The sequence below is a fragment of the Leopardus geoffroyi genome, chromosome B3 (assembly GCF_018350155.1).
Source record: "Leopardus geoffroyi isolate Oge1 chromosome B3, O.geoffroyi_Oge1_pat1.0, whole genome shotgun sequence".
Lineage (NCBI taxonomy): Eukaryota > Metazoa > Chordata > Mammalia > Carnivora > Felidae > Leopardus > Leopardus geoffroyi.
In genome coordinates, this window is record NC_059337.1 from 144,599,291 (window position 1) to 144,612,470 (window position 13,180).

The window sequence follows — 13,180 nt, forward strand, 5'->3', positions numbered from 1 at the left end:
GTAGTTAGTGCCAGTGAAGTGCGGGCGGCGATGAGAGCGAAAGTTGCGCTCGGCTCGGCGCTGGGGGCTTGAAGCCGCACCGCGCTCCGCCCGCCCGGCCACCCCCGGCTCCGACTCGCGCCCGCGGGTTCCCGCCGCGCCCGCCCGGCCCCGCGCCTGCCCGCGCTCCTCCCCCCCCCCCCCCCCGCCCGGCGCCCCCTCCTCAGGAGCCGCGGGGCCCCGCCACTTTCGCCCGGCCCCGGCCCCCGCCGATGCCGGCCATGGTGGAGAAGGGCCCCGAGGTCTCAGGGAAGCGGAGAGGGAGGAACAACGCGGCCAGCTCGGCCGCCTCGGCCGCCGCCGCCTCCGCCGCCGCCGCCTCGGCCGCCGCCGCCGCCTCGGCCACCGCCTCCGCCTCGGCCGCCGCCGCCGCCGCCGCCTCCGCCTCGGCTGCCGCCTCGGCCGCCGCCGCCCCCAATAATGGGCAGAATAAAAGTTTGGCGGCGGCGGCGCCCAATGGTAACAGCAGCAGCAACTCCTGGGAGGAAGGCAGCTCGGGCTCGTCCAGCGACGAGGAGCACGGTAGGTGGCAGCCGCCCCGCGCCGCCCCCGCGCCCGCCCGCCCGCGCTGACCGCGGTGCTCTGCTTCCCCGCAGGTGGCGGCGGCATGCGGGTCGGACCCCAGTACCAGGCGGTGGTGCCCGACTTCGACCCCGGTGAGTAGCGCCCCCGGGCCCCGCGACCCGAGGGGGCGGGGGCCCCCGGACAACTTTCTTTTTGTGTGTGTTCGCCCTGCTGTCCGCGGGGAGAACAGCAGGGCGAGGACGGGGAGGGGAGCACACACCCGAGCGTGGTCCGCGAGCGCGCCCCGCGCCCCGGGGAGGCTCAAGTCGCCCCCCGATCGGGTCGCTGCCGCCTGGCCCGCTGCGCCCCCGAGGAGCGGGGCGGCGTCGGTCTGGGGGGGGGGGGTCCCGGGGTCCCGGCCGGCTGCGCCTCGGCCGGGGTAGGGGTGGCGGCGCCGGAGAGTTAGCGTGCTGCGAGCGCCCCGGACTCGGGACCCCCTCCGACCCCTCTCTGCCCTGCCAAATGTCGCAGCACTTGCCTTTTTCTCTTCCTGCTGGCCCCCGGGCTTCTGCGTGCCTCTGCCTCCCCTCCCAGCCTGGGGCGAGGGGGGAGTAGAGAAACGACCCCCCCCCCCCCCCCAATTCAGTTCAGAAGTGTGAGCTTCCCAGAGGGCGCCTGCCCGGGGAAGAGAGGCTTGCTCGTGGCAGTTCGATTTTAGGACCTATTTGTAAATGTCCGTGTGTTTCCTTTTTTGTTTTGTTTTGTTTTTCTTGAAGGAAGGGGTTGTGAAAAGAATAGAACCCTGGGAAGCTTTAGCCTAACGAATTGTTTCCACCTCCAAGAGATCCCTCCACCCTAGAATGGAACATTTACTTTCCTTGCTGCTGTTCTGCGTGGAAGCAAATTTAAAGTGGTACCAGAAAAAATCTAATCAGACAAAGGAATTCGTCAGATTTTAGTGCGTGAGATTCTAGCCCGGCTCTCCATGAGACTGTTCTTTAAAGATTGTTGGCATAGAAGATGTTCGAAAGGACATGGGTTTTATGAAATAAAATTCGAAAGAATCTTGCAGAAGTGGAGCTAACAGGCTTTCTGGTTGGAGGGCTTTAGAGCAGGAGGGTATCTAGGTTATACCACTAGTTTATTTGAGAAAATAAATGCATAACTGCCTTTCCTTGGAAACAAGACTGCAGAAAATTGCAAGGATCTAGTCCTTGAGAAAGGAGATCGCTCTTGAGCTGTTATTAAGGTACTAAACTCTGGGCGTTCTTTGAAGTGAAAATACACAGGGATCCCTGAGTGAGCTTTTGGGCACTCTGGGAATAAATGACCTTGCCCATATTTGCTTTCTAAATTTTAGTCTGTTGATTTAAATCGCTTACATTTATGTAGTCTTAACACCCAGGTTTGTATTCCTTTTTAATTCGTGTTAGTCTTTTTGATCGGTTCCCCTTCCCCCACATCTTCCTTTTTTGGTAGTGACTTCTCATTGACAAGAGTGACAGATAGAACTGGGAGACCAGGCTTTTTCTCTTGTGTGCATGCCTTCTCCATTCCTAGGTTGGCCACCAGGGGAAGCATGCTGTTTTTTGGTTACAGTTGACCCTATCTTCATTTTGTAGGTCAAGTCCATCTTTGTTTTAATACACAGAACATAAAGCATAGGTTGTCACCAAGTTTCTCACATAGATTAAAAAAAAAAAAAATCAACTTGCCACGGATCTTTTAGTAAGTTGGTCGATTTTTAGTACGTTTTGGTTATGTTGGTTTTGAAAGCTTTACTTAAGTATGTTGGATGTGACTAAGGAAATGGCAACAACAGGAATTAGATTTCTGATCTTCTTCTAAGTATCGATGTCAGTAGTGAGCCTGGCTTTGGGTTTGTTCTTTTCTTTGAAATGGCAGATATGGTAGGATCCTTTCTTGAGCTGCCCTTGTATTTTTCATGGAATAGGTACCAGCTAGGTACCAGCAATGTTTCACTTTTAGAGTGGCAGGTCTGTAGCTGCTAGAGACCTGCCCCTCTAAAAGTGAAACATTGTAAATGTTCTGCATAGTCTGACTGCCAATGGGTTGGGTTGTGGCATTAACATTTACAGATTGCCTATTTTGTGTTGTTTTAAGCTGGAAAGGAATCTAACTGGTATGAAATAGTTTTAAGCCCTCTTTTGCTGGTCTGAGCAGCAGGACAGATTCATAGATGTGGCTGAAAATTGTGGGACCTTATTGTTTCTTAGTGAGTTTTTTCAACGTGTTCTTATATGGAACTTAAAATCTAAGGGGAGAGGAGACTTCCATTTTGGAGTAGAAGTGGTACACCATATTTGTTTCCTAGCCACCCCCCCCCCCCCCCCCCCCCCCCCCCCCCCCCCCGCCTCAAATTTTTTTAGGTCTTTAGACTGAACAATTCTTTCCATGAGTGTAAGCTAGGAGGAATATGGAATTGAGATTGGGATTGTTAGTGCTTGTCCTTTCTCCCTGCCTGAGTTTGAAATGCATTTTTTTTTAAACCAGAATTTTGAACAAGAGAGTGTGAAACTCTTCAGAGAGCCCTTTTTTCTTTCCTTTCTTTCTTTCTTTTTTTTTTTTTTTTAACTCTCTCTGATGAGTTGGAGTCCACTGTGAGTGGAAGAAGTTGATTTTAATTTTTTTTCAGTCAGGTTTTATTTACCCATATTATCCCAAATTGAGCCTATTTAGCTTTAAAAGCAAATGGTTGAAGCTGGGAACATCTGATACTCCCTGCATAGTCCAAAGAAGATCCATTTCTGTCATCCTTTACGAAATAGTGACTGAAACGGATGGGGCTCTGTAGCCCTAAAATACTCATTAGGTTTTCATAATCAAATTAAGACCCAGACTAGATTAGTGGCCTGTGGCATAACTTGGCAATGTAAAATACCATCTATGTTTACAATGATAGTCTTAGAATTTGGTAATCGTAGAATAGAGTAAGAAGGAGGAATGCTTATTCTGTCCTACTTCTGGTAAGTTATTTCCTATATGTACTTGCAAAGCATAATTTAATTTCAAATGAGTAGTGTTTTTCTATATAAAGATGTGAATGTTTTCCATGATCTTACTGGTATGCATGCAAGGCAGGAATCTGTAGCCTATATGTTTCTACCACTGTTTGGCATTCTAGCTAGAGGAACACAGTGACAGGGTTTTAAGGTTGACTCAAGTTCTTTGTTTTCTAAAGCATGTGTTTTTATGTCAACTTTCATCCTGTGTTGGTTTTCAGTGTCACAGTTCACTGATACTAAAATTATGACTCTTAAAGAAGAAGTTGTTATTGGTAAATATTTTTGAGATAATAGTCCTTTCAAAAAGCAACCTGTATTTGTACATTGAATCCAGTTTCATCAGATTTGAAATTTTGGGTTGTCATCGGCTCAGCTTGTCACTTCAGAGTTGATTTCTCTTAGTAAAATGCGTTAATGCTTTAATGTGGAATAATTTTGCTGAACAGGGGGTCTTGGCCTGTTTTTTGTTTCTTTTTACTGCTGGTTCTGTGTTTGTCCTTGACCACATTATTTTCTATGCTTTAGTTTCATTGTAAAAATCAACTCTATAGATATTCTTAAATTCACAAGTTATGGTGATTGTGTTGTGATTTAGACATACTTTGAGGCAGTGTTCACTCAAATGAGAGGTTAGGGTAATGATAAATGCTGTGAGATCAACTTTGTTAAGTAGTGTGGTGGGGAGACACCTAAATCTAGTTGTCAGGAGATTGAATGCCCGATCTCTGTGACTAAGCAGGTGGTAAAAAGTGGAGCTGGTCATTTTATCTTCAGGAACCTCGGTTTCCTCCATCATGAATCAGGGGTTCTTTGCATCCCTAATGGTCTAGGATTGTATCAGTTACAGTCCTCTTTGTAATTTCATGTTTCTTTCAGAAGCAGTGTAGGGTAGACAGCTTGGGCGGTGAGAATTGTCAGACCTGGGTTTGGGTCCTGGCAGTGTCTCTTGCCAGCTCTGTATTGACCCTGGGCAAGTTCCTTCACTTTTTTCTTTTTTTTTAAGTTTATTTATTTTGAGAGGGGGGGGGAGAGAGAGAGAGAGAGAGTGAGTGAGTGAGTGTGCGTGGGTGCATGCGAGCTCGGAGGGGCAGAGAGAGACGGAAAGAGAGAGAATCCCAAACAGACTCCTCTCTGTGAGTGTGGAGCCCGACTTGGGACTCGAACTCAGGAATCATGAGATCGTGACCTGAGCTGAAAGCAGTTGTTGATGGCTTCACTGACTGAGCCACCCAGGCGCCCCAGGTTACTTGAGTTTGCCTTCATCTGTAAAACAGAGAATAGAACTTTCTTCATCAAGAGAAGGAATTACCTTACACATGTGAAATGCCTAGCACCGTGCCTGACGCACAGTGAATGCTAAGTAAACATCTCCTGGTGTCCTTATTTTAATTTTCATCCATGTGACTGGGGTTGCCAACCAGTGGTCCTTGCATTACCTGCTTTACTTGGAGGGAAGACCGGGTTATGATGAAAACATTGACTTGAATGCAAGTTGTGCGCTGAGATATTTGAAGATGATTGTTTTTGAGTCACATGTATTTGCTACGATTTAGGGATATAAAGATAGAGAAGGAGTCCAAAGCATTTGTAGAGCAGAAAAGAATACTGAGGACCAGAGAGTATAGGTAATTCAGGTCAGGTTTCTAGATTGTACTAAAGATACCTTGAATCCGTCCCCAGGCCAGGAGAGGTACACATTAACTAGGTTCTGAGCCAGGGAGTTTTTACTCTAAACTTCCAGGTCCTTGTCTCGAGAGTTAGTGTTTTCAAGGTGGCGTTCTTTTACCACCGTACTCCCTTCCTGGGGTGATGACTGTCATTCAGAGGTTAGCTGGTTGAAGCTCACCACAACATAGTTGTTTTAAAATCGGTGTTAATTTGTACTGAAGAAATCTCGGCTTACTTTGAGAAAGCCATTTTCCTTGGTATTATAAGGTTTTGCAGGGCAGTTGAGTTGAAAAAGTCTGAAGTCTTTGGAGATGAAATATCAAAGTTGTATCCAAGTTACTGTATTTTTCCCCAGGTTGTCGTCTGTTGTTTTCTTCTTTACAACATAGGTTGTTGTAATGAATTTATGGTTTAGCTCTCATTTCTGAGCTTTTCTTCAGAGGTTCCATGAATGTTGTAAAAAGAAATAGGCTTGTTTGTCACCTACTCTGATGGAAAACAATGATCCTTGTTCAGGTGTATGTTTTAAGTTTGTATTTCTATTTAAAACAGAACTTTAAATCACTTTCTGGGAGAGGAATCTCTGTACCAGCGTAGTAAAAGTCTGAGTAAGGTACGGCTTGGGGATGGAACACTGATTTAGTCATTTGGACTGAGTTAATTTTCCCTGCAGCATTAAAGAGCAGTTGTGGAAAGTAGGGTTGTAGTTGCAGTGTAACAGTTTCTTCTGTTTTGTGTTTTGAACGTTTCATTAATACATCTTGGGGCGTGCGGGTGGCTCAGTCAGTTAAGTGTCCAACTTTGGCTCATGGGCTCAGGTCATGATCTCGCGGTTTGTGAGTTCGAGCCCCGCGTTGGGCTCTGTGCTGACAGCTGGGAGCTTGGAGCCTGCTTCGGATTCTGTGTCTCCATTCTCTCTGTTCCTCCCCCACTCGCTCTGTGTCTGTCTCTCTCTCTTAAAAATAAATGAACATTAAAAAAATTAAAAAAAATACATCTTATCTAATGTGTTGCGTTTCATAAGAATTTCCTTTGTTGAATTTTAAAAATGGAATATTTTGAAGTTGATTTAAAAAGCGTTCTCCTAAAATGTTTGAGAGAAATCCATATTTTAGAATGACATTGGGATGTCATTTAAATGAGATGTTAACAGTAATCCCTAAAACTCCTGTTTTCAAATTAGGCAAATTCTTTAAAGATGTGGGTTTTAGTAAAAATTTCATACTAGACATAATTTTTGAAGTTTTTGGATTTTCCCTCCCTCAAAGTAATGAGAGTAAAAATTATAATGTCCATCTAACCCAGCCTTCCTTTGTCCTAGATAAGGAAAATAGGGGCTGGAGAGATAAAGTGACTTGTATTTGTCTTTCAGCACCTAACCATTGAAGGTACTGCAAGGTAGACTGGAGACCATAGGAGATCAGACTTCAACCTTGTGTTATTTTAGATGTTTTAAAGCCTTGTTACTGGGTATGGCAGTTGGGAACAGTGATATGTGTTTATAATTTTAGAACCAGAAGTAACAGTTAAGCTTTTCACAGATCGAAGTGACTGGATGGTTATTATGCATAATTTGAGTATCTTTGATTATTACCAGAGGATAGGACAGAATTATAACGATAGAGTTATTTTTAAAAAAATAAACATGGAGATAGAACAGGAAATAATACACGTCCCCACCACTGTGATTAATACTTTATATATTCGGCTGTATTTGTGTCAGGTGCAGCTAAAGGCTAATTCTTCCCCTCCCTCCACTACTTCGAAGTTGATGTACGTTTTTCCTGTGATAGTTCATTTGCTTCCTCTGAGAAGCATATGCTAAGCTAGGATTAGATTTGCAAGGGATTCACAGGGGTAAATGCCTGTGAAGGATAAAGAGGAGAGGAAGGTTAGGTGGCAAAAGCCCCTCAGACTGGATGTAGGTGCGACAGCCCTGAAGGAAAACAGAAAGCACAGTGATGGATGGTTGGATCCCGGCGCCTGAGGCTGGGATCCAGCTTGGAGAAAGCCTCAGCCGCAGCAGATTGCTTGTTGGAGGAGCCCATTGGGCAGGGGTGGCCCTGCTCTAGAGTGTCTGCTGGGTTCAGGCATTGGCCTGGCGCTGGTGTGTATGCTGCAGTGGGTCCCAGAGGTGCCAGGCCGATGGGACTGCCAGCTAATGAAACATCTCTCAGCACTTCCCTCTCGAAGGGAAATCGGAGCGGCCGGCTCTCAAGGCCTTCAGAATTCCCGTGCATGTTTTTGTACTTTAATACATGCTTAGGGATGATAAGCAATATGTTTTGTTACTGTCAAAGTCTTTTTGTAAGTGGAATTATTTTGTGTATTCATTTGCTTTGATGCATTCCAAACAAGTACACGTCCACTAACAAGGCACCTAAGTTCCTTTTCACCCAGTCTTCACCATAGGGTTAGATTTATTAACTTTTTGCAGTGCTATCCTTTTATGGTTTATGTTGGCATTTTTTAAAAATGTCTTTTTATATGTTTTTTGGCTACTTGAGTTCCTCCCATGGATGTGTCTTTTGCTGTTTTTCTGTAGAGTGTTGGTCTTTTTCTTGTTGATTTGTGTGAGTTCTTTATATTTGGTGCTAATCCTTTGTTAGGGTTGTGGGTTGATTGAGTTTCTTTGATTAGGAAGGAATAAAAATAATGTTCCTGATTGGATATATTTCTGCCGAGAGCCTGGCCTTGGTATATAGTCCCTGGAATTATTATCGCCAGGACCCTTGACTTGGAAGATGAATGTCACTGAGACTTGACACATCTTCATTTGTTTTGTTTCAGTGTTAGATCATTTTGGTGTGCTAACTTATCAACTGCTTGACCCAAATTACAGTGCCAGGTGATCTGAAAGCTTCTGATTTAATTTCTGTCCAACATGTGGTTATGTTAGCATGTTAGAGGTTAAAGTTATGGCTTTAGTTCCTATAACAGAAATCGAGTTTCTTACAAATGGGCATGGTGCTACATTTATCTGTCTAATGGATTTGCCACTAATTAAAAGGGCATGGGTGAGTGTGTGGATGGGGAGGTAAAACTTGTCATCACTAACAGAAAACCTCCAAAGGAATGATCGGTCAGTGCCAGGGAAGACAGTGCTTACTGTGTGTCAGTCTGGTTTGAACACTTAGTATTTATTGTTTTAATGTTTATTTTTTTTAATGTTTATTTATTTTTGAGAGACAGAGCGTGAGCAGGGAAGGGGCAGAGAGGGAGACACAGAATCTGAAGCAGGCTCTAGGCTCTGAGCTGTCAGCACAGAGCCCAACACGGGGCTTGAACCCACGAACCGTGAAATCATGACCTGAGCCGAAGTCAGATGCTCAACCAACTGAGCCACTCAGTTGCCCTGAACGCTTAGTATTTATTAAATAATTTTAAATATGACAGTCACAACAATCATATAAGGTAACGTTATTATTCCCATTTTCCAGATGAGGAAACAGAGGCTTTTTGTTCTGGTTCAACCTAGTAACTTGCCCAAGGTAGTGCATTCATTCTAAGATGCCCTTAGTTGTAAGATGCACCATTACTTATTTATTTTTCTTTTTTGTTTTGGTGTTTTGTTTGTTGATTGATTTATTTACATCCGAGTTAGTTAGCATATTGTGCAATAATGATTTCAGGAGTAGACTCCAGTGATTCATCCCCTATTATAACACCCAGTGCTCATCCCTACAAGTGTCTTCCTCAATGCCCCTTACCCACTTAGCCCATCCCCCTTCCACAACCCCTCCAGTAACCCTCTGTTCTCTGTCTTTAAGAGTCTCTTATGTTTTGTCCCCCTCCTTGTTTTTGTATTATTTTTGCTTCCCTTCCCTTATGTTCATCTGTTTTGCATCTCAAAGACTTCATACGAGTGAAGTCATATGGTATTTGTCTTTCTCTAGTTTCGCTTAGCGTAATACCTTCCAGTTCCATCCACGTAGTTGCAGATGGCAAGATTTCCTTCTTTATGATTGCCGAGTAATACTCCCTTGTATATATAGACCACATCTTCTTTATCCATTCATGCATCGATGGACATTTGGGCTCTTTCCAGACTTTGGCTATTGTCGATAGGGCTGCTATAAACATGGGGGGTGCGTGTGCCCCTTTGAAACAGCACAGCTGTATGCCTTGCATAAATACCTAGTAGTGCAACTGCTGGGCCGTAGGGTAGTTCTGTTTTTAATGCAACATCATTTTGTATATCACTAAGAAAGGAAAAACTCCAAGATACCATTCATTGTTAAGTTGGAGTCAGATTTCAACCTACTGTATTTCAGGGAGGGTCAGCCAGAAATCCTTTTTAAGAAAAACACTTAGGGGCATCTGAGTGGCTCAGTCGGTTAAATGTCTTACTCTTGACCTCAGCTCAGGTCATGATCTCAGGGTGCTCAGTTCAGGCCCTACATTGGGTTCCGCATTGGGCTCCGTGCTTAAAATACTTAAAAACAAACATTTAAAGATAGAAGTAGTGCTTTATTGGATCAGTTGGTTGGTTGTTTCCATGTGCTCCCAGGTGTTCTGGAGTTTTATGTTTATGGTTGCCAGAATCTGCTTTGTGCCCAATTATATTCCTCTTCTTCCTGGCAGTGAAAACACAGATTGGTTTGGTTGATTGGCGCAGATTGGAGTGAGTTGCTTTACTACTGCATGTATGTTGAAATAGTCTTCAGAGCTTCAAATACAATTACAGGGGTTTTTGGAGGGGAGCGATTTCTTAAGATTATATGAATTAAGGTTATAATGGATAATGTTAGTTTAGCCACCCTTCAGTTTAACAGATATGAGAGTAACATTTAAATATCAACTATCCCGTCTCCACCCCCAGTCCCACCCAATATATTTTTTTACAGGTTCACATTGAACTTGAGCTGTGGACTAAACTTAAGAACCATGTCTTGAATAAGGTGTGAAATGATAAATTAAAATATCTGAGAGAGTATTTTTAAAAAACCCTTGATTTCACCCGTACCAACTATCTGGTTAGTATTGTTCAGCAACTAATCCCTTCCTTGTGTATTATTACCGTCCTCCTTCCCCTATGCAAAAACAAACAAACAAACAAAAAACCCTAAACCAAACTAACCCTGTCCCACTTCTATCCAAGGTATATATTTCTTGGTGTTACTAGTTTTGTTCTATTTTTCAGAGACCAGAGTATAAAGAAAATTGCAAGCCTTTTCCTGATCGACTCAAATGTGAGCTGTGCCGTGTTTGATTTTATTATAGTGTAATTTAATTAAGGACTAGTTTTTGTCTGCCTAGTTTTTGTCGAGGCTTCCTTGGTACTTAAACTGAGGGCACTTAGGTGAGTCTTTGCTCCTAAAGTTGAACTGTGCTATTCTTCAGTTTCATCTAGTGGCCAGGAAAGACTGCTTGATGGCCTGTGTCTGAAAAGGTAAATTAAAATTTTGGGGTTACCTAAACATTAACGTTGACCTGAACTAAGGGTATTTCTGTGCTGTTTTACGCACACACACATGCACCCCTCTCACAGAAGGTTACGTGCCTTTACCTCTGCTGGCGTGGGGCTCGTTCTGCTCTCAGAATCAGCGCGGACGCAGAAGGTAGGGATAGCAGAGTAGAGGGAGTAGTTAGTGTGGTCTCAATACTGTAGAGTTTTCGGGGAGCTTCTGCTTTCATAGAGGGCAGCGGCGTAGTTCTTTGAGCCACCAGTTCAGGTTTAAATACTTTAAGGCTCGGGGTCTTTGGGTGGCTCAGTCCTCTGAGTGTCTGACTCTTGATTTTAGATCGGGTCGTCATCTCAGGATTCGTTGGATTGAGCTCTGTGTCAGGCTCTGCACAGGGTGTGGAGCCTTCTTGGGATTCGTTCTCTCTCTCTCTCTCTCTGCCCCTCTCCCCCTCATGTTCTCTCTCTCAAAATAAATAAATAAACTTAAAATTTTTTAAGGCTCATCTTCTGCTAACTTGTCACAGCTGGATGTGGTTCTGAGTTTAGTACGATCATGTTCTTGGTGTGGCTGATGTTCCTTGAATAGGCATTTTGTAATGCACATTTAATAACTAAGCAGCAGGCTCAGTCATTTAAGAAATGGAAACCCAAGGAAAAATGAATTTTTAGATTACGTGTAGAAGCTGATTTTCCCTATTTTTTGTGCTCTCGTTATAATGAATTTATGTAAATTAGAGGTGCACATCTTGCTTAAATACGTTAATTTTTTTGTTTGTTTTAAGTTTTATTTGTTTAAGTAATCTCCACACCCAACATAGGGCTTGAACTCATGACCCTGAGATCAAGAGTCATATACTCTTCCAACTGAGCCAGCCAGGCACCTCCCAATTTTTTTTATCAAGGTGAGATTCACATAACATATACAATTAACCATTTTATCTTTTTATTTTTTAATGTTAATTTTTGAGGGAGAGAGAGTGCCAGCAGAAGAGGGGTAGAGAGAGAGAGAGAGACAGAATCTGAAGCAGGCTCCAGGCTCCACGCTGTCAGCACAGAGCCTGATGCAGAGCTAAATTCAAGAACTGTGAGATCATGACCTGAGCCAAAGTTGGACACTTAACTAACTGAGCCACCCAGGCACCCCTAAAATTAACTGTTTTAAAGCGAACAATTTATTGGCATTTAGTACATTCACATTGTTGTGCAGCCACCACCCCGTCTAGTTCCAAAACACCCCTAAAAGGAAATGTCATCCCCGTTAGGGGGTTACTTCTCATTCCCCACTGTCCCCAGTCCCTCATACATTGCTGGCAGGATACAGAGGGTCACCTAATCCTTCCTGTGGTGGAGAGTGGGGGGATTAAAGGAACCAGGAAGTTTTAGGTGAAATGCTCCTTTGAGCCGAACTTTAAAAAATAGTTTTTGTAGGGGCGCCTGGGTGGCTCAGTTAAGCATCTGACTCTTGATCTCCGCTCAGGTCATGATCTCACAGTTCATGAGTTTGAGCTCCACACTGTTAGTATGGAGCTTGCTTGAGATTCTCTCTCTCCCTCTTTCTCTGTCCTTCTTGTGTGCGCTCTCTCTCTCACTCAGAATTAAAAAAAAAAAAAAAAAAGGTTTTTTCAGGGGTGCCTGGCTGGCTTAGTTGGTAGAGCATGTGCTTGATCTTGGGGTCATGAGTTTGAGTCCCACATTGGGCATAGAGCCTACTTAAAAAAAGAAAGGTTTTCAGTGTTTATAATTTTATGGTGTTTATTAATTTAAAAATTAATAATATATATAAGCTATAAATATTAAGTTATTTTGAAAATTCTAATCTTAAAAATTTCAGTATAGATTTTCTTTTTGTCTTGAGCTGCCCAATAATGGAGCCACTACTATATGAAAATATTTAAATTTAAATTTATTAAATTTAGATAAGGGACTCCTGGATGGCTCAGTTGATAGATCATGTGACTCTTGATTTTGGGGTCATGAATTCAAGCCCCACGTTAGGCACAGAGATTACTTAAAAAAAACAAACAACCTAAATAAAATAAAAAATTCTGTTCTGTCACACTAGCCACAATTCAAGTGCTCTATAGCACTGTGTACTTACTGGCTGCCGTATTGGATAGTGCAGAACAGAACATTTCTGTTACTCCAGGAAATTCTATGGGACAGCATTGATCTAGAGATTCTGATGAAATGAAATTTTTGTTTTTAATTTTTATAATTGGTTCAGAAATTTTGCCTCTTTATCAAGGTGCATAGCGAGATGGGATGGCTGTGTACTCAGTTCTTTTAGCTGGGTATCTGTTGTTGTTTTAAAGCTTATTTATTTATTTTGAGAGAGAGGGAGAGAGGATCTCAAGCAGGCTCCGCACCGTCAGCGCAAACTCGAATCCATGAACTGGCAAGATCATGTCGGGAACCAAAACGAAGAGTCGGTTGGTTAAGCAACTAAGCCACCCAGGTGGCCCTGGGTAGTTGTTTAATGTTACTGTTAAGGCGTTCATGATGAGGTTCCTTGAGAACACAAGTGGAAATGGAAAGC

At 43.6% G+C, this 13,180-nt stretch overlaps 1 protein-coding gene across 2 annotated transcripts in view; it reads left to right on the forward strand.

Annotated features, from left to right (window-relative positions):
• RCOR1 (REST corepressor 1) overlaps positions 1–13,180 on the forward strand; it is a 130,789-nt gene continuing 117,609 nt past the window's right edge. Inside the window, exons 1-3 of one of the 2 annotated variants that reach the window (XM_045448312.1) lie at positions 349–561; positions 636–695; positions 10,381–10,429. In XM_045448312.1, coding sequence (XP_045304268.1) covers positions 460–561; positions 636–695; positions 10,381–10,429 — 211 coding nt within the window. In that variant the 5' untranslated portion in view covers positions 349–459. Of the gene's footprint in view, positions 562–635; positions 696–10,380; positions 10,430–13,180 lie in introns of both variants that reach the window. The other variant, XM_045448311.1, reaches the window with a different exon arrangement.